The 24,843-nt window shown below is 39.3% G+C and overlaps 1 protein-coding gene across 1 annotated transcript; it reads left to right on the top strand.

Annotated features, from left to right (window-relative positions):
* The first annotated feature begins 1,899 nt into the window (after window positions 1–1,899).
* Window positions 1,900–11,120, top strand: LOC109243754 (serine/threonine-protein kinase PBS1). Its single transcript, XM_019410736.1, has 5 exons — window positions 1,900–2,340; window positions 2,963–3,165; window positions 7,882–8,071; window positions 9,685–10,076; window positions 10,205–11,120. Exons 1-5 carry the CDS (start codon window positions 2,226–2,228, stop codon window positions 10,649–10,651), a joined length of 1,347 nt encoding a protein of 448 aa, XP_019266281.1. The 5' UTR covers window positions 1,900–2,225; the 3' UTR covers window positions 10,652–11,120.
* The last annotated feature ends 13,723 nt before the right edge of the window (window positions 11,121–24,843 follow it).

The following is a 24,843-nucleotide window of genomic DNA, read 5'->3' as shown; positions in this document are numbered from 1 at the left end:
TTTTAAGAGACAACATCAACTTTAACGATTGAATCAATCAAATTTGCAATCAAAGAGTGGACAATGAAGATGAAGAAGTATACCGGATAAATGCTACTATTTGCTGAATTTTGAAGTTTATAAATATATTCAAAATAGCCCTCGACCAAACTTAAATCCTCACATAGCATTTCTTGGGTTAAAAGTAAATGAAAAACAAAATAAGGGTTCAAACTTTGAAATAAAAACTTATTGAGCTCTGCCCACGAATTCTTCCGAGTTACCTGATGTCCCAAAATATATACATGTATTTAATATTGCATTATGATTTTGGAGCATGTACTGAGATTCTTGTAAAGTTGCAAATTGTTTACCCTAAAATCGGATAACAATTGAGTTTATACGCGGTTTTAAGGATATGTGATATAACTTGGCACAAAATAAGAAGATACGTAAATTGATATTGAAATTAACTACTAATAGAAATAAAAGCAAACCGAAGGAAATGTATAGCTTTGGCTCTCGAGCTAGGTCGCCCTCGAACCAAACGAATATTTCACTGGAAAATATGAACAAAGTAACAGAGTATTGAGAGCTTAAGAGAAAGGTAGTATAATGCATTGTATTGCGTAATGTGATGATGTTTATAAATGATCTGACCCTCTTTATATAGTAGGGGAGTCCTACTCTTGATACAATTCTAAATAGAGCAAGAAATCCCATGATTGACTAATTAATCGGCCTCTTCTTGATATGTGCCGGGATTCGAGTCGTGATCCTCGTCCGATTGCGGATATTTCGTCTTTTCGTTATTCGACTCAGTAAGCTTCCCTCGATCTCCATCCCATTTGGTCTCGATCTTGGTCGATCTCGATTTTTGTTGTAAACAAAGACTTTGTACCATAGTTCGATATAATACGAAGCTGATCCTTGGCTTATCGCGCTCCAATCATTAGTCACACGGAAAGGACTAGCCCGATTTTGACCGTATACACAAATATCCATAGACTATAGTGATGCTAGGCATATTTAGGGAACCAGTTTAAGTACATACCTTAATTTAGGAGTAGGGGTGTTCATAAAAACTCGAATAACCGAATCAAACCGAAAACCGTACCAAACCGACCAAAAAAACCGATACTTTTTGGTTTCGTTTTGGTTTTAAATTTTAAAAACCGATCAAATTTGGTTTGGTTTTGGTTTTAATCAGAAAAAAACCGAACCAAACCGACTATAGGAGTAGCTATTTCAAATTTATTATTACACCTATAAATATGTATATTGTTATACAAAGTTTCAAAAATTTTATGGTAAATGTTAATAGTTTGCACTTTTAATATAGTTCTTTACCTTTACATTCTAGTTTGATTGGTAGTTTCTTTTGTTTAGTGTAAGAATCCATTTCGCGTTAAAAATAACATATTTTTAATTGAGTCCTTAAATTATTCATCACTATTTGATTCAATTATCATCAATATATCTTGGTAAATAATAGATTTCTCAAAGTGCAATTGATTTGATAGTGTTACATTGAAAATATGGTCGCCGGAATATGTGTTTGGTAGTGTATGTCTTATATTTAAGAAAAACCCGACAAATAACCGAAAAAAAACCGAAAAACCGACATAAACCGAATCGAGAAAAACCGACTTAATTGGTTTGGTCTGGTTATAATATTTGAAAAATCGACTTAGTTGGTTTGGTTGCTTTTTAGGGAAAAACAGATCCAAACCGAACCGAGCATGAAAGGAAAAGAAAATATCTGACAAAGACATTATTATCCTTCCTCTGAAATGTGAAATCCTTATATTCATTAAATGTGAAAGAGAGATTACAGTTTTGGTCAAAGGTAATTAGAATGCATACAGTAAGTGGGAACTGGGAAATACATAATAAAAATAATATATATCTATATATCTTTAGAGCATTTGCACACTTGCACAATGATAGTGGTAAGAGAGAGAAAGAGAGAAAGCAAAAACTGTGTAATGTTAATGAAAAGCCGGCTACAACTCTGTCACAAGTCTACACTAGCAATTATCTCTACACGCTATACTTCCATTAATCTTCCCTCCCCCACAAACAATCTTCAAACTATCCATCGATCTTGAAACATTAATTTTCTTGAAGTTGTTGCTGATCAGATAGGTAGATATCCTCTATTGAGATTATAAAGTAACTTTATTGAAAATAAATCCATAGATTGGATTTTGGAAAAGATTGGATCTTGGAGGGTTAATATTTAAATGGGTTGCTTCTCCTGTTTTGATTCAAAGGAAGAGGAGAAGCTGAATCCTCAGAGAGATGATCGCAAGGAAGTCCATCTGACGGCTCCTTCAAATATATCCAGGTTATCTTCAGGTTGGTGTTATCTCTTTCTATGTAAACTATGTTTTAATCTGATCTGGGTGTTGTTCATTTGGGTGCCTAATTCAGCTCTCTTTTTATTTGAGTTTTATCAGTAAAGTAATTAAGTATTATCTTGATCAAGATTGATTTGTTTTGGCTCTATTTTGGGTGTTGCTCACTGGGTGCCTATTGTTTCTACACGGTCTTTGATCAAGATTGAATTTTTCTTTTGCTCTATCTGATTTATCCAATTAAGTATTTCTGCTGAATTTGATGTACAAGTCCAATATATCCAGATGGAAATTCGTAAAAAAGAAAAAAGAGAAAAGGTGATGCCTCCTTCTTTACCTTTTCAACAGTGGAAATGAGATGGGGGATTATGGTTCTAATTTGATCTGGTTGATTATTGGGGAGGGTCTCTGTTTGGTATGGAATTGGTTCGTGTCAATCTTGAACTGGACTTAAGATTAAATCTTTCATGAGTTCCTCCATAGTGAAACCGGAAAGTATCCTCTTCTAACTTTGGAATAGAATTTGGACTCCAAATGTCTATTTGAATTTTTCCCTTTTCTCTTCACATGTCATAATGAAGATCTTTCCCGGTAGTTATGGATCTCCATTGTTTTATTTACAGGAGCAGACAGACTGAAAACAAGAAGTATCAATGGTTCGAAGAGAGAGTTATTGGGGCTAAAGGATGCACCTGACGTTCAGATTGCTGCACACACATTCACTTTCCGTGAGCTTGCAGCTGCTACAAGTAACTTCAGGCCAGAATCTTTTATAGGTGAAGGAGGATTTGGACGTGTGTATAAAGGGCGACTACCTAGCGGTCAGGTAATTCCTGTTGATGCTTGGTCTTTTAGTTCTCTCAGATTATCATGCAACCAGACGACACCCTTATTCCTTGGGATTAGAGCGTTTTGGGTAGCAGTATGAAGGCCGCATTCTGGCATAGGCGATTCTTATAGCAGCAGTTGTTACCATGCGCTTCAAAGTAGGAAGAGGAGCCACATAAAATGACCTCCAGTCTACAATTATTTAAGATTTCCTTATTCTGGTAGTTCTGACGTTGACAATGCTGGAATACATACATATATATTACATCAACCGTTGAACTCCTAATCACATGAACCATACCTAATACTTTTCCAATTTATGTGACTGTGTTTGACTGGATACAGAGTTTAAGAAAGAAGGGAAAACTTTAGTATATTTGTGTAACTATAAATTATCTTATTAAGCGCAAAATGAAAAGTTTAAAGTTACATTGTTTCTAAATATAGAAAAATGTCATTATTTTTTGGTCAGACTAAAAAGGAAATACCATCACATAAATTGGGATAGAGAGAGTAAATATTATAGGATGACTCAAACGAGACACACATTGGATAACTCAAAAGACATATGAAACCTGACACTTAAACATTTAAGTATACTGTTTCCAACATTTTCCCTCAATTTTAAAATGTTTTTTCATCTGTTCAATTGCTTTATTTTAGCTTCATTTTCAGCATCCTCGTTCTGTCGCCTTCCAAATTTGCTTTCAATGATGATCCTTGAAAGAAACTAGGTTGGTGATTTGGACAAAACATTTCATTCATAATTTCAACTTCTCCATGAATTTTCCTGAATTGATCTAAATTGAATAGTCTCATGTGCATACAATTCACTCTCCGTATTCTTCTAACCTTTAGTTATTGTAAGCAAAATTCAAGAAAGATTTCTCTATCTTCTTTTGTTTCGTGTCTTGTGAAATCATCCAAGACGGGTCTCTTATCTTCAAATAGACCTCTCAACAGGTCCTTAAACCCGAAGAAGCACCTTCAATGAAGGTTGCCCCTTTTTTGGCCTTCTCAGCTTCTAGGATCATAAAAACGCGCTGATACCACTTGTTGTAATACAATGTGAGCAATTTTATCAAAGGCGAAAAGCGCAAAAAAGCTCTAAGGTCCGTTGGGGCTTTAAGCGCAAAGCACAAATAAAGCGTGGGCTTTAATGGAAAAAGGCGCAACCGGAGAAAAAGTAAAAATATGTATATGTAGTCCAAGACTAATAATTATTAGCATGAATAACAAATAGATGGACAAAGAAATTGGAGACAAATTACGATAGAGTGAAATATCAATTGTTTAATGTCACATTTTCATGATTACACTCATTGGCAAGGAATAGTATGCCTTAGAGACTTAATGCGATACTAAAGCGCCCACAAAGCGAGGCAAAGCGCTCAACATATTTTGAGCCTCGCTTTAGGGCTTAAGCGCGCTTTAAGCGCACCTTTGACAATACTGAATATGAGCTCTACGTAACATCATAAGGCACAAAAAGGATGGAAAAGGGAGAGAAAACTTAAAGCACAATAGTAACATTCTAAAGGACTTCAGTTTTACGAAACAACACACTAGACTCAGACTAAGTTGCGCAGATTCTTCATTTGTGGTGCTGCACCCGTGTCGGAATTATTTCAATTGAATTTATTTCTATTATTTTAGTTTATATTATTTAATATTTCGATTTTATATAGAATTTTCTTATACATATAAAAAAAGTAATAAATACAAAAAATAGAAATAATAAGGAAGAGTAGGATTTTTTCCGGGAATGATTGGTCCATCAGTAAAGGAAAAAGGTGTGAAATTCAATTTCTTTCACTTTCATTTGATTCATTGTTAGGACGAGATATCCTTATCTCCCTCCCACCAAGATTGGCATTAACAAACAAGAAATCTAGTATGAACACTGATACCAGTATGGGTGTGGAATACGTATCTGGTCAATCAACATTAGGTACTCCGACAAAAAAATACGGAGAAATTAGAGATAAGATTTGGCATTTTGATTTTTCAAGACAAAAGCTACTGGAATTTCTAGAGGGCTACCTACAACTTGAGAATAAAAGATTGAGTTGCTACACTCTACAAACTACATGTAAGTCTTCCACATAATGTCTCATATTTAGGGGATGCTTTTATAGCTCTATTTTTATATATAGTCGAATCCTCGCATCCGAATCCGCACCTGATTCCGTACCGCCGTATCTTAAGATTTAGATCATGAAGGATCCTAGCTTTAGATCTGCACCCATATCAGATCCGTGCCCAAGTCCGAGCAATTAGGACTCACATATATATAGTATAACTACTACATCAACCCTTGAACTCCTAGTTACATGAACCATAACTAATAAACATTTGTAGGATGACTCAAAAGGCACACCTTGATAACTCAGTAGGGATATGAACCTAGACAGTTAAAACATTTTACTATTTCCAACAGACTGAACATAGGAGGTGATGGACTAGGAAAGTAAGAGAGATAGATAGAAGCAAGAGAACAAGTTGTCTGTATTGATGTCAGAATTTGTACCTATTTTTAGCTGTCTAATGTTCAGTTCGCTGTTTCTTTTATCCAATTTGGTTTTCTTTTTCTATTTTCTTGTCTGAAACTAAAAACTTGCATAACACTCACCTCAATCACCCTGTGGCCTGTGGGCATTAAATAACCCTAATAGTAGAACACAGAAAATCAAAAGGTAGTGCAGGACATTTGTGATGCTTATTCTTGCCATAACAAAATCTGGTGGAGTTCCATTGCTGGTCTCCCTTTAGTCTGCTCAGGGACAGAGTCATTTAACTTTGGTGGGGATGAACATTATGTTTAATTTGGGTTGTGATTTGCTGAAATGCTATGTTATTATAACTTAAGAAAAAAAAGGCAAAAGGAAAAACGATATAGGTATACATAATCAGTAGCTTACGCTCACTATGGTTCTTCAAGGCATTTTATTTTCTACAACCTACAACCAAGAATCAACTCATCATATTCTACTCACAAGTGCTACTACACCAAAAGCTTCAGTCTGAGGGCTTCTGGTTATACTTCAAGGAGAAATCAATAAGTCTGTATAAAGCAAGCTCGAGTTAATGTCAATTATTAACAAACTGTGCCAACTTTTCTAGATGTATTCCTTCATATTACAGTCATGTCATCATCATAGACATTTAAGAAGAGATTGCTATCACTGGAAACTTCCCTTGTAATTATACACCATTTTTGTTACCATTTCGCTTAACGTTGTGAGGAGTATTGCCAATCAGAGTATCTTAGCAGTATAGGTAAATATATGTCAAAGGGTTGAAGCAACTAGCAAGGCATTATCATAGAGTTCGATAAATATTACTCTCTCCCTTTCAAAAAGAATGAACCTATTACTATTTAGGGAGTCAAAAAAGGTTTTGTTTGACCATGTTTTTGGCAAATAGTTTTTAAATATTTTGAATTGTTCACTACGTAAATTTTATTTCAAAAAACTTAAAGAATCTTTGTCTGAATTCACACCGAAAATTCAATTTCACCCTCGTACTCCAAAAAGGTTCAAACAAATTAAAAAAAAGGGAGTATAATTTATAAAATAATACTTGAAATACCCTTGGGGTGCGGCTCTTCCCCTGAATCTGCGTGAATGCATAATACTTTGTACAACGGGCTTCACTTTTTTTTAATCCTTGTAGTTTTATATATTGGGTGTGCTTGGTATGATTTTCCTTTTTTAATGTTTGGTTGACTTAAATGTTTTGGAGAACATTTTACTTAACAACTCATTTTCCTCTAATTAAATGAAAATGACTTGCCTACAAATAGTAGGAAAATTATTTTCCAAAACATCTCTTTCAACCATCCCACCCTCACCCCACAATCCATACCCTCGCCACCCCTGCCCCCAGACTCTCAACGTCGGACCCGACTTCGAAAATTCGACCCTAGATCCCAATCTTGACCCCGGCCCTGAAACCCAATCCCAATCCCAACCCCGAGTCCCCGACCCCAAACCCCGACCTTGAACCCCGATCTCGACCACCAACCTTGACCACAAACCCGGACCCCCACCGCCCAACTCCTCCCTCACCCTCACCTGTTTCGTCTTCCATAATATTTGCCTAGATTATATATTTTTCTGAAATTATTTTCTGCTGGCTAACCAAACACTAGAAAATAATTAAGAAAATCACTTATTTTCCAAGAAAATATTTTCCGGGATTTTCCGATTCTAGAATTTTGGAGCACTGCTAATTAATGTATGTAGAGAAAGAGGTAAATTTCAGGCTTAGATGTTCAAGCAAGGCATTATCATAATCTTACATTACTTTTCTTAATTCATATGATAATTTCTGTGAAGAAACTCAGAAAATGCTGCATGACAGAAATAATAAGAGATTAATGGTTTGGTAGTTTACATAGTTAGACGATATGTCATGCCATGTCCAACATGTGCCATTAGTTGTGAATAATTGAACATTCTGAGAGGATCAGAAAGGAGATAAGATATTCATCTCATTTGACTCTGTTGACTTAAATACTAGAAGTACCATCTTTCAGCTTCTTAAATCCAAATTCAAACTTTTTTGTTCTCTAATCATTGTCAAGGTTTCATTCGACAAAATCTTGAATTTATGTCATATTCAACAATTATGTATACATGCTTGATCTTCCCAGGTTGTTGCTGTAAACTTCAGTTAACTATGTCTGATGATAGTTGGTTGATCTTCCCAGGTTGTTGCAGTAAAGCAATTGGATAGGAATGGGCTTCAGGGGAATAGAGAATTTTTAGTGGAGGTGCTTATGCTTAGTCTTCTTCATCATCCTAACTTGGTGAACTTAATTGGTTATTGTGCTGACGGGGACCAGAGGCTTCTTGTCTACGAGTTCATGCCTTTGGGATCACTAGAGGATCACCTTCATGGTAACCTATGGCATTCTGTTTCTATGATCTATATTTCTTCTATTTTTATGTAGCTAATGGCTTATACCCCAATAAAATGCAGCAAGATATTGTATACATATTCTCTGTCTGTCCCAAAAAAGAATGGTGGGATTCCTATTTATGAACTTTAAGAAGCACGTGAATAACACTTCTTTTAATAAAAAAAATTGATTAAAAAATATTGGTCAAAGAAACATTGTTTGACAATCAGGATAGTAATAGTGCTATTTTTTGGGAACCGGAGAGAGTAATATGGTTATTGCTTTGGTGATACATATGTGATTTTTCAAACTACAGTTTTTGTTCAGCTTTGCATTTCAAATGGTTGCATGTAAGTGACTGGAATTCAAACTGCAATTTTGTACTTCAACTCGAAGTTCTTAATGTGCTTGTGATTTATTTAGCAGACAGATAAACTTGTCCATCCTTGGCTAAGATGGAACCAAGGAAGAACTAATTCCAATAAACATAAATAAATAAAAACTCAAAGAAAGGAACTATATCGCTAATGCTATTAAGCAGCTAAGGGAAGGAATTATACTTGATTACAGCACGGCGTTCCTAGCAACAGAGTAAGCAAAAACTTAGGGAATTTCTAGTAAACAGTATGAGGTACTATATAAAAAGTCTAAATCTGATCAAAAGTTTGCAGAGTTCCCTTTTAGTGAAAAGATCATGATAACTTGCATGGAAGAAACCATATTTCGCAGGCATTCAGGCAGCCAGTACCAGAGTTTTCATTTGACGAAACTCTTCCATGAGATCACATGAAGCATCTAGTTGATTTCATGAGGATGGCTAAACCTGTTTTGTACTCATTGCTTTTGCATCTTATCTGCCGACATCTATACATGTAGTACTGTGTTATCAAGAGTAACCAATACTTATGCCTTTGATGATGCTATGTTATGACTCCAGTATATGGTTCCTCGCACATGGAATTAGATTTGAATTGCCATGGCTGCCATTGATGTATTGTTTCTTGTCCCACCAGAATTTGACTTATACTGCCATGACAGCATTCATCTTAAGAATTGTACACACATTCAAAATCAGTGGTGCCGTATGTTAATTCATCTCAACTATGCTATTCTTTTTGTTTCTACAAATTAACTCTGGTTATAATTGTTTTTCTACTCAATTAGATTTTCATACTATACCTTGAAACTCCAAACTTCCCATTATTAATGCTGCCTTGTTGTTTCCCTGCCAGTCTCCAATTGCCGGAAGCCCACCTGCCATTCTTTCCATGCTATTATGTGACACCCCCGCAATTTAATCAGAAGTGTCAATCAGTGTTGTATAAATTTTGCCATACACAGCACAGATAATTTAAGGACAAAGGGGAAGAAGAATAGATGCTTATTATCCCATGGGTCCTTAATACGATGATGGTTCCAAGAGCTCTCATTGCTTTGCGATTGTATTAGTTAGTGATCTCTCAGGCATTTTGTTGATTGCATGTTTTCAGCTCACATCTTGTTTGTTACCTGTTTCATTATTTTTTTCTTGCGAACAATCCTGTACTGCAGAATTTTGTTGCTCTAGGCTTAGTATTCTTTAGTGATCTCATGTGAATAAGCGTAGTGCAGATCTCCCTCCTGATAAAGAGCCACTAGATTGGAACACGAGAATGAAGATAGCAGCTGGTGCCGCAAAAGGTTTGGAGTACCTTCATGATAAGGCAAACCCTCCTGTTATTTATAGGGACTTCAAGTCATCCAACATATTGCTCGAGGAAAATTTTTTCCCGAAGCTTTCAGATTTTGGGCTTGCAAAACTTGGTCCTACTGGAGACAAGTCACATGTGTCCACAAGGGTCATGGGAACTTATGGTTACTGTGCCCCTGAGTATGCCATGACTGGACAATTGACTGTAAAATCTGATGTCTATAGTTTTGGGGTTGTCTTCTTGGAGCTTATCACTGGGCGTAAGGCTATTGACAGCACCATGCCTCAGGGAGAACAAAACCTTGTCGCATGGGTAATCTACTTCATGTCTTTCCTTTCCTTTAAAAAATTATTGAGTCTATCTCTTTGTGTGAAAATACCATGCTCTCAGCTATCAAATTGTATGATTGATTATCCTTTGTATTGTGATCAAACATCCAGGCTAGGCCACTGTTTAATGATCGTAGGAAGTTTGCAAAATTAGCAGATCCAAGGCTGCAAGGACAATTTCCAATGAGAGGTCTATACCAGGCTTTAGCTGTGGCGTCCATGTGTATCCAAGAACAGGCTGCTGCTCGTCCTCTAATCGGGGATGTAGTTACTGCCCTTTCTTATCTAGCAAATCAGGTAGATGATAAGAGAAATAAAGATGATAGAGGTGGGAGAATATGCAGGAATGAAGATGGGGCAGGAGGAGGATCAGGACGGAAATGGCCGGACTTGGATGGAGGATCTGAGAAGGAGGATTCCCCAAGGGAAACAGCAAGGATGTTAAACAGGGATTTGGACCGAGAAAGAGCAGTTGCGGAGGCAAAAATGTGGGGCGAAAATTGGAGAGAAAAGAGAAGACAAAATGCGCAAGGCAGTTTTGATGGCACTAATGGATAGTCAGTCATCAAATGTTCCAGGATCCAGATTCCCTCCCTGACTCATTCCCCTGCTAGCTGGGTTTGCTGTAACCGTTGAAAACGGTAGTCTTGATCTGAGCTCGTAGTTTGTTCAGTCGGCCTGTAAAAATTGAAACGTTGAAATTTCTAATAACTCAGTTAAGAGTGTGATGGAGCTACAAGGGAACTGCTGGAGCCACCTCTTTTTTTTTATTTTTTTTTATTTTTAATTTATAAAATTGGGTGTACTTTCTTTTTCATTCCAATTGTTTTCTGGAACATAAGAGGACAAATGAGAAGAGAGCAAATAGAGGACGTATTTCAAATTTGAGAGTAACGTCTCAAGTTGTGGTTAAGTGTTTAGCTCTGTCTTTTCCCGCACCAAAAGGATCATTTACTGTCTGTAATCTTTGAGTGTAACATGTTATATACGCTAATCTTTATGTATTTCATAGCAGAAACTTCCTCTATGACTCAGTTTGTGGTCACGATGAATACTTGAAAGCATATTCATTCTCAGCTAGTGCTAGATTGCATCTTTTGTTTCAGGGCTTTGTACTAATTAGTCCGCGCGGTTGGTTTTAGTCCTGTGTGCTCCTTTTCTTTTTGATTTCTGAAAAGACAAGTATTATCACAAAACCCAAAAGTTAAATTCATAGATAAGGTTTGGAACTCAGCTATTCCTTTTAAAATGTCCTTTCTGATGTGGAGGTTATGGCATAGCAAACTCCCCTTTGATGATGTGATTATTAAATTTGGCAAACAAATAATTTTCAGATGTAACTGCTGTAGTAATCCTAATTCCAATAATAATAATCATGTTTTTGTAGAGGGTCAAATTGCTAGTTACATTTGTGTTTACCTCGAAAAATGCGAGTAACAATTAAAAGTGATTTGTGGTTTTAAAGATATGTGATTTATTCCAATACTAGTGAATATACAAGTAATATTAGGTTTAAGTAAGAAGAATTGATGAACCAAACCAGTGTTGTTAGAGCAACAGGGACCTCGAGCTCGATTATCTTGGGGGCCTTGAGGTGAGTTAAGAGCAAATAAACTATGAACAATAAAGTAAAAACAATAAAGCTGAAGAACAATTGTGGAGTGTGGTAAACGATAAAAGCAGAACAGAATGTTCTATTGTAGTGAATGAGATGTCTTTACAAATGATTGGGGTCCCCTTATATAGGAGGGAAAAACCCTAATATGATACATTCCCAATTATGGTAAAGAATTCTATTGGTACAGCTGTATAACAACCTAGTTCTGACTCGTACTATTTCGTACAAATCTTATCCCTTAATTTATGCCCTAATCCACGTGTCCTTGTGAAATTCCCACTCTCTGTTGAGTGTCATTGAAATTGTACTATCCTCGAGGCAGATCATGACGGGTCTCCGATTTGCTTCTCGAGGTGCGCACATCCCGTCGATTCTTACTTCGAGCTTTCGAACTCGAGCTCGGGGTATGATCAAGTCTTCGAAATCGAGCTCTCCAATTTAGACCGTATACAGATAGTCCCCGCGTTTCTTATAATGAAATGATATGAAACGACTTGAATTCCCGAAGTCCTTTATGATGGCATCACTCTTTATGATGTAAGCATTGAAATGATCGTAGTGTCCCATCGGTTCTTTTCCCCAAAAGCATTAAATGCACGTTAGAGCCGATCGGCCATCAATATTAATGAACCGTCGCCGCCTTCCTCTATATATACTTGTTTTCTCTTCTTGTTAAGAACTTTTCCACCTTGCAACACCTATTATCCTCTATACGTTTCTTTTTCACCACCGGTTCCTCCGCCGTATTAGCTCAAAACCTCGCTGGTTTATTCATTTCTTCATTCTTTTTATAAAGAACCGATGGCAAAAACTTCCAAGTCTGTCCTCAGAAAGAAGGAACCTCCACTTCTACTTCCCGTCCGGCCGGTGGTAAGCCGCCGGCGCTTCACGAGATCGTACCGATCAATTTTTCCTTGAAAAAGGGCTTTATAGTCGAGAAACCTCCCGACGTCCCCGGCCGTCGAGAGCATGCATCGAGATACATAAGGTCAATTGAGGAAAAACACCTCGATGCTGTGAGGAGAGAGTGTAAATGGGAAGAGAAGGTCGTTCTGCAAATACCTTCTCGTGAGCAGGACATCACAACTTACGTAGAGGGGTTCCTGAGTGTGTATATGATCACGCCCAACTAAGCCTTATAAAAAGGACAATGCGGACGTTGCAAATATAACCTGAGTATTGTGCCCAGAGTCGAATCTACAGAGAATTAACCTATCAATCACTATCTTTAGACCTACTAAACTCTTTAGAATCAATTTCCCAAACGTTGAGAATCACAGTTGATGGTGTTTTTAATAACTAAGATTGTCAGTAACTAATAGCTGCAAATTAAAGATGCTAGGCTGTAAACAATAATGAGAAAACGCTAAGGTACTGATTTTCCCTATTGATGGAATTCCTTCTGTTTATGTTTCATACAAATTCACCAACACATTCTATCAATCATGAACGCTCTTCTTACCGTAAATCTCTCCCGAGTAATCACAGTAATTTACTAAATGCACTCTCCCAAGATACACTAGCTAGCTTTAATTATCACAGTTCACTTAAGATTGCACCCAAGGCTTTGTTATTCCTAATCCCGCCTTTAAACCCGCAGTTATAGATCCCTCTTATACTTTGGGAGTGGTGTTGTTCAACAATAACCTAAATATGCACTCTCTCCCGAGTTATGCACACTAAATAGGTACAGTTAATTGAGGATCCTGTCAATTAACTACAACAAACACGTAGTTGAACAAATAGAAATTAAACTGGCAAACTGTATTCACATAAACAAGAAGTTCATCCCTCAATAGGTTCCATCAAAACCCTAGACAAAAGATTTAGCTACTCATGACTATGGGTAAATAAACTAGAACAATATTCATAATCATACTTGCAAGAAAAATTAAAGAAGAAGAAGATATGATGTTTTTGGTGATCTCTCACAATTGTTTTCCTTGCTAAAATATTCTCCAATACAAATCTTGCCTCCTTTGGGCGAAGTCTAGTATTTAAAATAGGGTTTTGGGCTAAAACTCCCGTGTTTTGCACTTAAGTCCCTAAACTTTTTCGCCTCTGCCGCGGTTCTGCCGCGGTCGCGGTCAAACCGCGGCCACACACCTTCTCTGAATCTCAACTTATCCGCGACAGTCTTCTACCGCGGTTCTACCGCGGTCGCGGTGGAACCGCGGCAGTCCTTCTTCAGGCCTGGCTTGAGCTGCTTCGCTTGGTTCACTTGGCAAAAATTTACGATTGGCCTGTTTTTCTCCATATTTGATCCCAAAAGTACTCCATAGCCTTCTCTTGTCATATATCACCTGCAAAGCATGAAAAGCACTTAATCAGAGCATTTTGTTATTACTTTTATCATCAAAACTATACAAGAAGGTGGTTCTTTAGGGCCTAATTATAGTTAAATTCACCTATTATCAACACCCCACACTTAAATCTTTGCTCGTCATCGAGCAAGTTAAACCACACTTCTAGGCCTAACCGTTGGATGCATTGAAGTTTATGCTATACCCGCCATTATGAACGAATAACCTAAGCAGTGCAACAGTCACACTCAGATGCAGACTCTAACGCCATGACACACTCGTGCTCACTCTAGTTACTCTAACAGAGGTGAAAACTCACTTTTTCTTCCTGAGTCATATGCCCTCACATCACAAATCTGAGAGAAGTTCCACACATATAAAATTAAGCAACAAGGAACCATAGATAGACAAAATTCACTCACTCTCAGCAAAGAACATTCACATGCCACACAGATACACCATAGGCTTGCCCCTAGTGTAATACTCTACTAATCGAGCTGTTTAGTCAAAGATCAAGAGGTCTTTATTTGGTTGTACTGTAGGCTAAGGGACGGGTAGGATATAATTTGGATATAGTGACTAACCTCCCTAAGCACTTTTAATACAAACTTCCTTTTATTTCAATTTCCATGTTCAGCCCAATCATTCTCCCACATTTTGTTTCATAGTTGCCCCCCCCACTTTTCTTTAGGTGCACTGGCCTTTTTCTCTTCTTTTTTTTTCTTCGTCTCTCTTTTTTTTTAACAGCCATTGCACCATTCCAGTATTTCTTTCCTGATTCCTCTTTTTCCATTCCCCTACTACCCCACACTTTGACTTTTATATGTTCTTTAATAATTCAAGTGCTTCTAGGAGGTACAAGTTCAAGCAGTCAAACTACTCAAACACAGGGATGTAGGTTATTATAGGGTTATCAATGAACAGGCTTCAGGCTCAAAGGGGTTAACTATGGCAGTATGTACAAGTGGATTCGCAATTATACAGGCTATTAAAGAAATGCCTCAATCATCTCTAAAACCAAACAGCTTCTATTTCGCTTTGCAAACACACAGGGCAAGTTCTAGGTATCGCATGCAAGCACAGAATGCAAGTAATAGCTCACACACACTTGGCATGTAACTCATTCCGAATCAGTTTATAAACACACTCATACAAGCGTTCAAGCAAGACAAGATGTGCAAAATTAAGGCATCAAAGTATGAGTCTACAAACGAGCCTAGACATCGCACCCTCAGATTGTTTGTGTTATTCTCAGGTGTGTACATCTAGGGTTGCATTCTAGCCTTCACCCATCGTGGTCCTAAAACTACGAAAGAAAAATTTTACCTAACCCGATTCAAGAAAAAGCCCTTGGAAAAGAACCGTGGTCAAAAGAAAAACCAAGGGAGAATTACTACACTACCTAAAAACATAAAATAAACTAAAGAAAAATCTACCTGGACTACTTCCCTCAAGAGTACTGTCCAAGTGGTCCGTCCTCAGGAAGAGTCCTCTACAATTTTTTTTTTATCTGACTTTGACCCTCAAGAGACCCGTCGACAAGTGTCCGTCGTTGGGCCAAGTCAGTTACTTCTCATGTGTGTCACACCTCCTTTTGCTAATACACCCCCCGGAAAGGGTACAATAAAGGGAGTTTTTCCAATTAAAGGACAATCGAAACGGGATTCATTTTATTAAGAGATTCAGAGTCGCCACTTGGGAGATTTATGGCGTCCCAAGTCACCGGTTTGAATCCCGAATCGAGGAATGGGTTTGACTCTGTTTAACAGTCGCGAACAAGAAACCCGGGTAAGGAATTCTGTTAACCCGGGAGAAGGGGTTAGGCACTCCCGAATTCCGTGGTTCTAGCACGGTCGCTCAACTGCTATATTTGGCTAAAGTCTGATTTTAATACATGTTATCCTATTGCAATTTTAGAATTGTTTAACCGCTTTTAATTAGTCTTTATGAAAGTGAACGTCGTTTAAGAGCGTGTTTTTGGATCATGTCACGTGAAATGCACCCGGATCCTTGACACCTCTTATTCAACATTTTGGGATTTGGATTTGGGTCGCATGAAATGCACACCCGTAGTTAAGAAGGTAATATTATTAAAATGCGCGTCTAAAGTGTCTAGCGTCTTGTTAACTTTGTGGGAAGCCATGAAAATTCGCTAAATGGCATGTCCCGAATTTCTAAAATAAGAAGCATTTAATGAGGGCCCCGCAATTTATGCATTTTGTTTGGCGAGGCTCATCTCATCTTATTATTTAAAGGCCATCCTAGAGCAAACTATAATTTTTCTATTGGGTTCGTCTCTAAAGAGCCTTAGTTAATCAATATTATTAAAGCTATAGTTTCAGGTGATCAAGGAATTTGGGCTTCAAGTTCAAGTCCACACTTGAACAAGAGGCACACCTCTTAACTCAAGCATGCTACTTAACTAGGAGGCCCAAAATCTAGGTTATGAATTTAATCCCGTGATCTTAATAAAAATTCCAACCTTCAGCGTTTTTGGGCCGGGAAGGCTAGCCCAGGAATACGTCAGCTTCATGAAAGGCTGTCTTGCATTGGGCCTTTGTCATACAAATCTCTGGGCCCAAATTTTATTTAGGCGAGGAGCTGCCAGGTTTGGCATACATGGGCTCATAAGCAAATATTGATTTCTATGTGGATTTCCAATTACTGATTTTCATCCACAGGTATTTAAATGGAAGTCTGATTTTAATTCCAAAAATTGATTCCAATTGAATAACCTCGAACTTAGTCACCACATGAATAGTCGATCCATTTAATCAACCTTAACGTGTTGAGTTTAGAATCTCAAACACAAAACCAAATTACTTTCAATAAGCACACTCTATGAACCTTCGTATGTGGCTTAAACCTGTAAATGAAGACTGAGCTATCTAATGCAACTAAAACCTAAAAAACACCTAATCCGACATCAATAAGACCATGTAGTCAATTTAAATCCGATTTCCAATCAACAGCTTACAATCAATTTGATTTTTATTGAATATGATAACAAAGCTGAATTTACTAACGCTACTACTAACATTCTAATGACTTTAGAATCAGTTTTCAGCCCGTAACACTCTCCTACAAAAAATGTCAAATTAAAACAAAAGACTATTTCATACTAAGGCTACTAATAAACGAGCAATTACAAGCCTAATGGCCTCAAACAGTCCGATACAGTCCAGTTATACAAACCAAGGTTCATGTAGACACAAAGCAAAGATAAACTTAAACAAAAACAAAAGAATTATTATCTATTTGACTATGATAGCTCGAACAACTACATTGGAGGCAAGCAGATGAGCATTTCAATTCGTCATTTCTCTTCAAAGCTACATCAACTCATGGTTTGAATATGTACCTGGAAGTGCAAAGTAATAAGAGGAAGAGGGAGGTCAGCAGCAGTTCAGCAAATCAGAGCTCATACCAGCAAATATATGGCCAATGTCGACTCAAATTAAACCACAATACCCAGGAAGGAGTAACAGGGGATCCACAACAACAAATCAACCAAAAACACACTTGTTTGACCTCAAATTTACTCGAAATTGAACTAGAAACTCTCTGAAAACTTCAGCAACTAGAAGAGATAAGAATCAATGCATAGAACTCCAAATTAACCTAGAAAATGCTATGTAACAATGTTTTTTTTGGATTTTCTACTATATTTTCGTTTGTTTTTGGATTTTTCTAGAGAACCTTGAATTTGAAATTCAGATTGGAGCTAATGAAGGCTTGTGAAAGGGGAGGAAATTTTCAGAGCTTTTCAAACTGTTTTGATTTTTAGGGTTTTCTGCTCTTCAGGTCTTTTTTCTGTATTTTACGCTCTTCTTTTTTTCTTCTCAGGCACGAAAGAGTGCCTTTTATATGCAAGCAAATAGGGCCAATAGCAGATTTTATTCTTGCACTCCTAGTCCTTTTTAATTTCTGCTTTTAGCTTAAAGATCCCTCAAATTTTGACTTGTTTTCCAAGTTAAACTACCCAAAAGCCTGAAATTGGCTGGACACCCCTACTAGAAGCTTCCTATTTCGGTTACACTAGAGATTCCCTAACCTGAACTTCCTAAAACACCCCCCAAGTGCCTTGAATTTACCCCTTGAACCTCACAGAACAAATTGAAATGGGTCTGTACTTCAGGTCTTGGGCATAGAATCTTCAGGGCCTGAATCCAATTGAATTCAGACCCAAACCAATCCAAGCCTGGGTCAACATGACCCGCATCAAAACACATAAACCAGTTCGACCAAGACCTGGGCTAAAGCCAACCCAGAATTTCCCTAACAAAGAGGCCCAGAACCAATTCTTTGAAAACAGGCCGGAATAAAAGCAAAATGAACAAATTAACCACTTTGATCTCATAACAATAGCTAACTAATCAGGGGTCTAAATTTATTAACTAATGATTGAAACGACAATTTGGCTATTAATACGAAGATTAAAACTAACAAAGCAAAATTTTAAAAAAGAAATCAAATATTTTCAGCTAACAGCAGAAAAGACGGGGAACCAGTTCGAAACCAGAATAACCAATAGATTTTTGACCAATGAGGAAGAAAGTGAACCGGGGAAAGGAAATCATAAGAGAGGAAGAGGAATTTACCCGGTTATACTCGACATCAGACGGAGACAGAACTTGACCAAACTTATGTCGAACCCGTTGTTCTTTGCCAAGAACAACTGAGTTGCCATCAGCTTCGTTGAGTCAGGCCTTTAATCTTCGAAAGGAAAGCATTGCATGTTACCAGGTCTGACAGAAGATGAGTTTGAATTTTTTGAGTTGAACTCGAATTTAAGATTTGACGGGCTTGATGCTGATTCGAATGGTATGGGTTAAGGATTTGGAATGAGGGAGAGACGGGGGTTCAGGGGTGTGATTTTGGGGATTTTTAGGTGAGTTAGGGTTTTGGCCGCCTCTCTTCGATTCCAGATTCGAGAGGTTTGGCGAGGATTCGAGGGAAAAGGGATGTGGATTTAGGATGTGGAAATGGAGGGGAACCTTTTGGTGTTAATTTGGGGATGAGATGGGGTGGCACCGCCATGTTTCCAGGTGGTGGAAATTTAGGACGGCTAGGGTTCCGAATGGGTCTCTGAGAGATGGAGGTTTGAAAGAGACGGGCTTTGGGGGGGGGGGGGTAAGAGGGTCTTCGGACACTTAAATAGTTAAGGGACGATCAGTTCTGGTCAATTAGATCAAAGAAAATCAATGGCTCAGATGGTGGGATGCCAAAACGGCGTCGTTTGGTCATGGGGGTGCTGGACCGGATTTTTGGGTGGGTCTGGGCCTGGACCAGGGGTAATTTGGGCGGGTAAAAGGGGAAATTCAATTGAGCTTGGGGAATTCTAATTGATTTGGCCCAAAATCTGATTCTCTTTAATTCTTTTTCCTTTTATTTTCTTTTCTTTTCCTTTTCAAATTAAAACTAAAAATCTAAATTAACTCTAAATTACCCTACCAAATTATATTAAGTTCTAATTAATAATTAACTATTAATAAAATACCAATTTAAAGGAAATTCACAAAATTCGAAGCTAAAAATTAAACAAAGCAAAACTAATTCCATTTTTTGTGATTTTTTTGTATTTTTTGTAAAGTGTGATTACTACTTAATCTAAAAATAGGTAAAATTAGACCCTAAATGCAAATGCAATGCATATTTTGTATTTTCTTATGAATTTATGTTAGATTAAAAATGCATACATAAATGCAAATAAACACGGAAATTATGCAATTAATTCCTAAAAATCCTAAATCTAAGAATTCTGTAGGAGTAAATCATGCGAGGAAAAATCACGTGCTCACAATGTGAGTACAGTCAATTATACACAACAACATCAATCTAATATTACAACATACTCAATGTCTATATACACTACAATACACTACCAGAGCAAGTCTCCCACCCCACACTTAAAATTATGGCATGTCCCCATGTCATATCAAAAATAAAGAACAGAAGGGTAAGAAGACTTCCCTGAGCATCAGTTGGAGTCTGAGACGGTGCTGGGGTCAATATGACAAGCTCTCCTCAAAGCACGGAACCACGCCATAAACCGGCTCTCAGACCTGGCATGCCGCTGAGACATGGCATCCATACGCGTGTGTAGGCCATCCACCGAGGTGCGAAGATCTACGATCTCTTCCTCCAAGGAACGCAACATAGGTCGGGTGGACTGGGATCTAGAGAAGACCGCCCCAGTATGGTGTTGCCGAGAGGGTCCGGCTCGGTCATAGGATCTCCTGGATGGTGTTGGGGCTTCATCCTCATCATCGATCTGAATGGTGGCAGGTGCATCTCGGCCCACTCTGATGCCTGACGCTTTGAATGGTGCTTTAGCGGGCAAGGCTCCATCAGTAGGATTGGTGGGAACATTTTTCAAACAAGCACAACCTCGTAACCAATGAAGGGAAGTAGAATCCCTTTGACGGCAGCGGAGACCGCAGGATCATTTTATCACCAATTATCCTCGCCGCATCAAAGTTTTTCTTAGTGACGAAGCACCATGTCAATAGAGCTCTTTGATAGTTCACGTCAGTCGCGTTACCTGTTGGCAAGAACCGGGTGCAAATGACAGTGAACCAACATTTAGCTAAATGTGTGAATGACTTGGAGTTCAGGGTGATATTGTCCTGTATCCAGCGTGGTTGACCCCCTGTACATAGTATTTCAGTCATATTCTCCCAAGTGACTCCTTGTGGTTCCTGGTAATAGTCGATGTCACCAGTGAACTTGGGTAGCCTCAACACCTGGCGAATCCTTTCAACTGAGGCATCTACCACCCTGCCCCGCACAATTACCTCCCTCAACATGTGAGCTGGGCAGTTTGCATAGAACTCCCTTACTAGCATGACGTTCACTGTCTCAGGTTCATCAAATAAGAACTCCATCTCCCTCGCCGGATTTCCTCATACATTTCTTCCGTTTTCGCACGGAGGGCCGCCCTGTTAATAGGAATCTCAGGGGTGAAGCTCTTGGAGTCCTTGGCATGAAATTCGTCCTCTGCCTTCTGTGATTCGAACCTGGATTCATCATATGTAGGCGCTTGGGGAGTGCCTGCCGCATTCTTTTGCCTTTCACGAGCCATATCTCCTGCAAACAATTCAGTAGAACCATCAAATGTATCCTAACTAGTGCCAGTCGGATGGGTACTCAGACTTCGCCACCCGATGGCACCAAACAATATCCCCCATTTATTTCTGTCTTACAACTATGCCAAGCCCCCAACTAGTAAGGTGCTCAAGGTTACAACCCCCACAATGGCCCCACAATAGTACTAACTTACAATTTGTTGTGGCACACAACACCCCACATGCTCCTTCAAGTGGTTTATGCCAAATACAACACCGCCACAATCTAAGGGGGGCACAAAGTGCTCCAACATATCACAACAAACCTCCAATTTTCGGCCAAACAAGCCCCTCCACCAAACTACGTCACACAACTTAGTTATAGACCTCCAAACATGCTCAAAATCCCCCACAATTGAAGCACCATGAACACCCACCCAATTAAGCATCACCAAAGTCCACAAGAAACAAATACAACAATACAAACAGACAAGAAGAAAAAATTTAAAGCAAATTAACACTATTTCTACCTAGGGTTTAATTAATCTAGTTTAGGCTACATTACACTAACTAAGATGAAGAATGAGAGAAAGAAGAAGGAAATTAACTTACTTGAATGAAGGAGGGAAGGGGTGGGTAGTGGTGATGGAGCTTGAAGAAGATGACAATAGAGGTTTTGAGGGGGGGAGGTATTTGAGAGAAAGAGGAGAAGAGGAGAGAATTTGGGTTTGGGGGGGAGGGGTGAGTTTTCGTGGCTGCTGCAGAGGATGGGAGAGGAATAGGGTTTGGGGTGGGTAGTGGTGTTAGATAAAAACGGGGGAAAAAGAAAAATGAAAAAAAAATAAATAACAAAAAATCTCGTACCTGGGCCCGACGTGGTCTGCCGCGGTTCTACCACGTTTACGGTGGAACCGCGATAAACAAGGTTTAGAGAGGGATCCCCACCGCGGTTTGACCGCGGTTACGGTGGAACTGCGGTCTGGGCAGTATTCTGAACCTTCGTTTTTTTTATATAATGTGTTACACTTACAACAATGTCGTGGGTTGCCTCCCACGCAGCGCCTGATTTAATGTCGCGGCACGACGCAGGATGAGCGCATTTAAGGCTCGCTCGACCTCTGTGGTTCAGTCAGGTGCAGCTCCGACACTTCCTTTGGCTCGCTCATGCCCACATATGGCTTCAATCTTTGACCATTGACTCTAAATGTACGAGAGTCATTCTCTGTGGAAATTTCAACAGCCTCTGAAGGGAAAACTTCAACTACTCGAAATGGTCCAGACCATCGTGACTTAAGTTTACCTGGGAACAGACGTAGTCTTGAGTTGTAGAGCAATACCATGTCCCGGATTTGAAATTCCTCTCAACAATGTTCTGTTCGTGCAGCCTCTTCATTCTCTCCTTGTATAACTTTGTGCTCTCGAAAGCAAGATATCTGAACTCCTCGAGCTCATGCAGTTCAGTGATTCTTGTTGTGCCCGCAACTTCCATATCCAAGTTCAGCTGTTTCAACGCCCACCACGCTTTATGTTCAAGTTCCACTGGCAGATGGCAGGCCTTCCCAAACACCAACTTGTATGGTGACATACCAATTGGTGTCTTGAAAGCAGTTCTGTAAGCCCAGAGTGCATCATCTAGCTTCCTCGCCCAATCAGTTCTTGTTGCGTTTACAGTTTTGGTTAACACACTCTTGATTTCTCTATTGGACACTTCAACTTGTCCACTAGTCTGTGGGTGGTAAGGAGTATCCACCTTGTGGCGCACATCGTACTTAGCAAGAAACTTTTTGAAGGCTCTGTTGCAGAAGCGAGTGCCTCCATCACTGATAATTGCTCGTGGTGTCCCGAAGCGGGTGAATATATTCTTTTTCAAAAATCCCACTACCACCTTGCATCATTGGTGGGCAACTCAGCAGCTTCCACCCATTTGGACACATAGTCTACAGCAACAAGAATATATTTATTGCCGTAGGAGCTGATGAAGGGACCCATGAAATCAATCCCCCAGACGTCAAACACTTCCACCTCTTGAATTGGGTTTATGGGCATCTCGTGGTGCCGGGAAATGTTCCCGGTGCGCTGACATTCATTGCAGCCCTTCACCCATAAGTGAGCATCTTTAAACACTGTTGGCCAGAAGAATCCAGCCTCTAGCACCTTTGCCGCTGTCCTGACTCCTCCAAAGTGTCCACCATACGCCGATGCGTGACAAGCCTGCAAAACAGAAAATTGCTCTATCTCGGGGACGCATCTCCAGATCATATTATCAAGGCATATTCTAAACAGATAAGGCTCGTCCCAGTAATATTGGCGGCTTTCACGATAAAACCTTTTCCTTTGGACCGATGAAAGGTCATGAGGAACTATACCACTGGCCAGGTAATTAGCAAAGTCTGCATACCATGGCGCTTCCTGAAGAGTGGTGGCGAGCAGCTGCTCGTCTGGAAAAGTTTCCAAAATTTCCTCAACCTCAACTGCCTTTTCAGCTCCCTCAAGTCGTGATAGATGATCAGTGACTTGATTCTCAGTGCCCTTACGGTCACGAATTTCAAGATTAAATTCTTGCAGTAGCAACACCCAACGAATCAGGCGTGGCTTAGATTTAGGTACCTGAGAGCTGCATGGTAAGTATATACAATTACCTTGGACCCTATCAGGTAGGATCGGAATTTGTCGAACGCGAACACCACAGCTAACATCTCCTTCTCAGTCACAGTGTAGTTCAACTGGGCGCTGCTCAACGTTCTACTAGCATAGTAGATTGGGTGCATCAGTTTGTCTTTCCGCTGGCCCAGCACTGCCCCCACTGCATAGTCACTGGCATCACACATTAGTTCGAATGGTTGTCCCAGCTGGGGGAAACAATGATGGGTGCTGTGACCAGTCTCTTTTTCAACTCCTCAAATGCTACCCTGCAATCATCAGAAAACAAGAACGGGTGATCTTTTTCTAACAACTTACATAGAGGGTTGGCAATTTTGGAGAAGTCTTTCATGAACCTCCGGTAAAAACCGGCATGCCCAAGGAAGCTTCTGATTGCTTTGACTGAGGTTGGGGGAGGCACCTTTGCTATTACATCCACTTTCGCACGATCCACCTCAATTCTCTTGTTTGACACCCGGTGCCCCAAGACTATGCCTTCTTGTACCATGAAGTGGCACTTCTCCCAGTTCAGAACCAAGTTAGTCCCGATGCACCGTTTCAGCACTCGCGTCAGATTTATTAGGCACTCATCAAATGAATTCCCCACCACTGAGAAGTCATCCATGAACACCTCCATTATGTCCTCTACCATGTCAGTGAATATGGCCATCATGCACCGTTGGAATGTGGCAGGTGCATTGCATAGGCCAAAGGGCATCCATCTAAAGGCATAAATGCCACACGGGCAGGTGAAGGAGGTCTTCTCTCTATCCTCCGGTGCAACGGAGATCTGATTGTACCCTGAGTACCCATCCAGTAAACAGAAGTGTGACCTCCCTGCCTGTCTGTCCAACATCTAATCAATGAAGGGAAGTGGGAAGTGGTCTTTCCGGGTGGCAAGATTTAACTTCCGATAGTCCATGCAAATTCTCCAGCCTGTGACGGTTCCTGTAGATATCAATTCATTGTTGTCATTTTTCACAACCGTCATGCCACCCTTTTTAGGAACACATTGAACTGGGCTCACCCAGCTGCTGTCAGAGATTGGGAAAATAATTCCCGCATCTGTCCATTTTATTACCTCCTTCTTCAGCACTTCCTCCATGTTGGGGTTCAGCCTCC

The sequence above is a fragment of the Nicotiana attenuata genome, unplaced genomic scaffold, assembly GCF_001879085.1.
Source record: "Nicotiana attenuata strain UT unplaced genomic scaffold, NIATTr2, whole genome shotgun sequence".
Lineage (NCBI taxonomy): Eukaryota > Viridiplantae > Streptophyta > Magnoliopsida > Solanales > Solanaceae > Nicotiana > Nicotiana attenuata.
The sequence above is the reverse complement of the archived record's forward strand: the minus strand, read 5'-3'. Positions and strand labels throughout refer to the sequence as shown.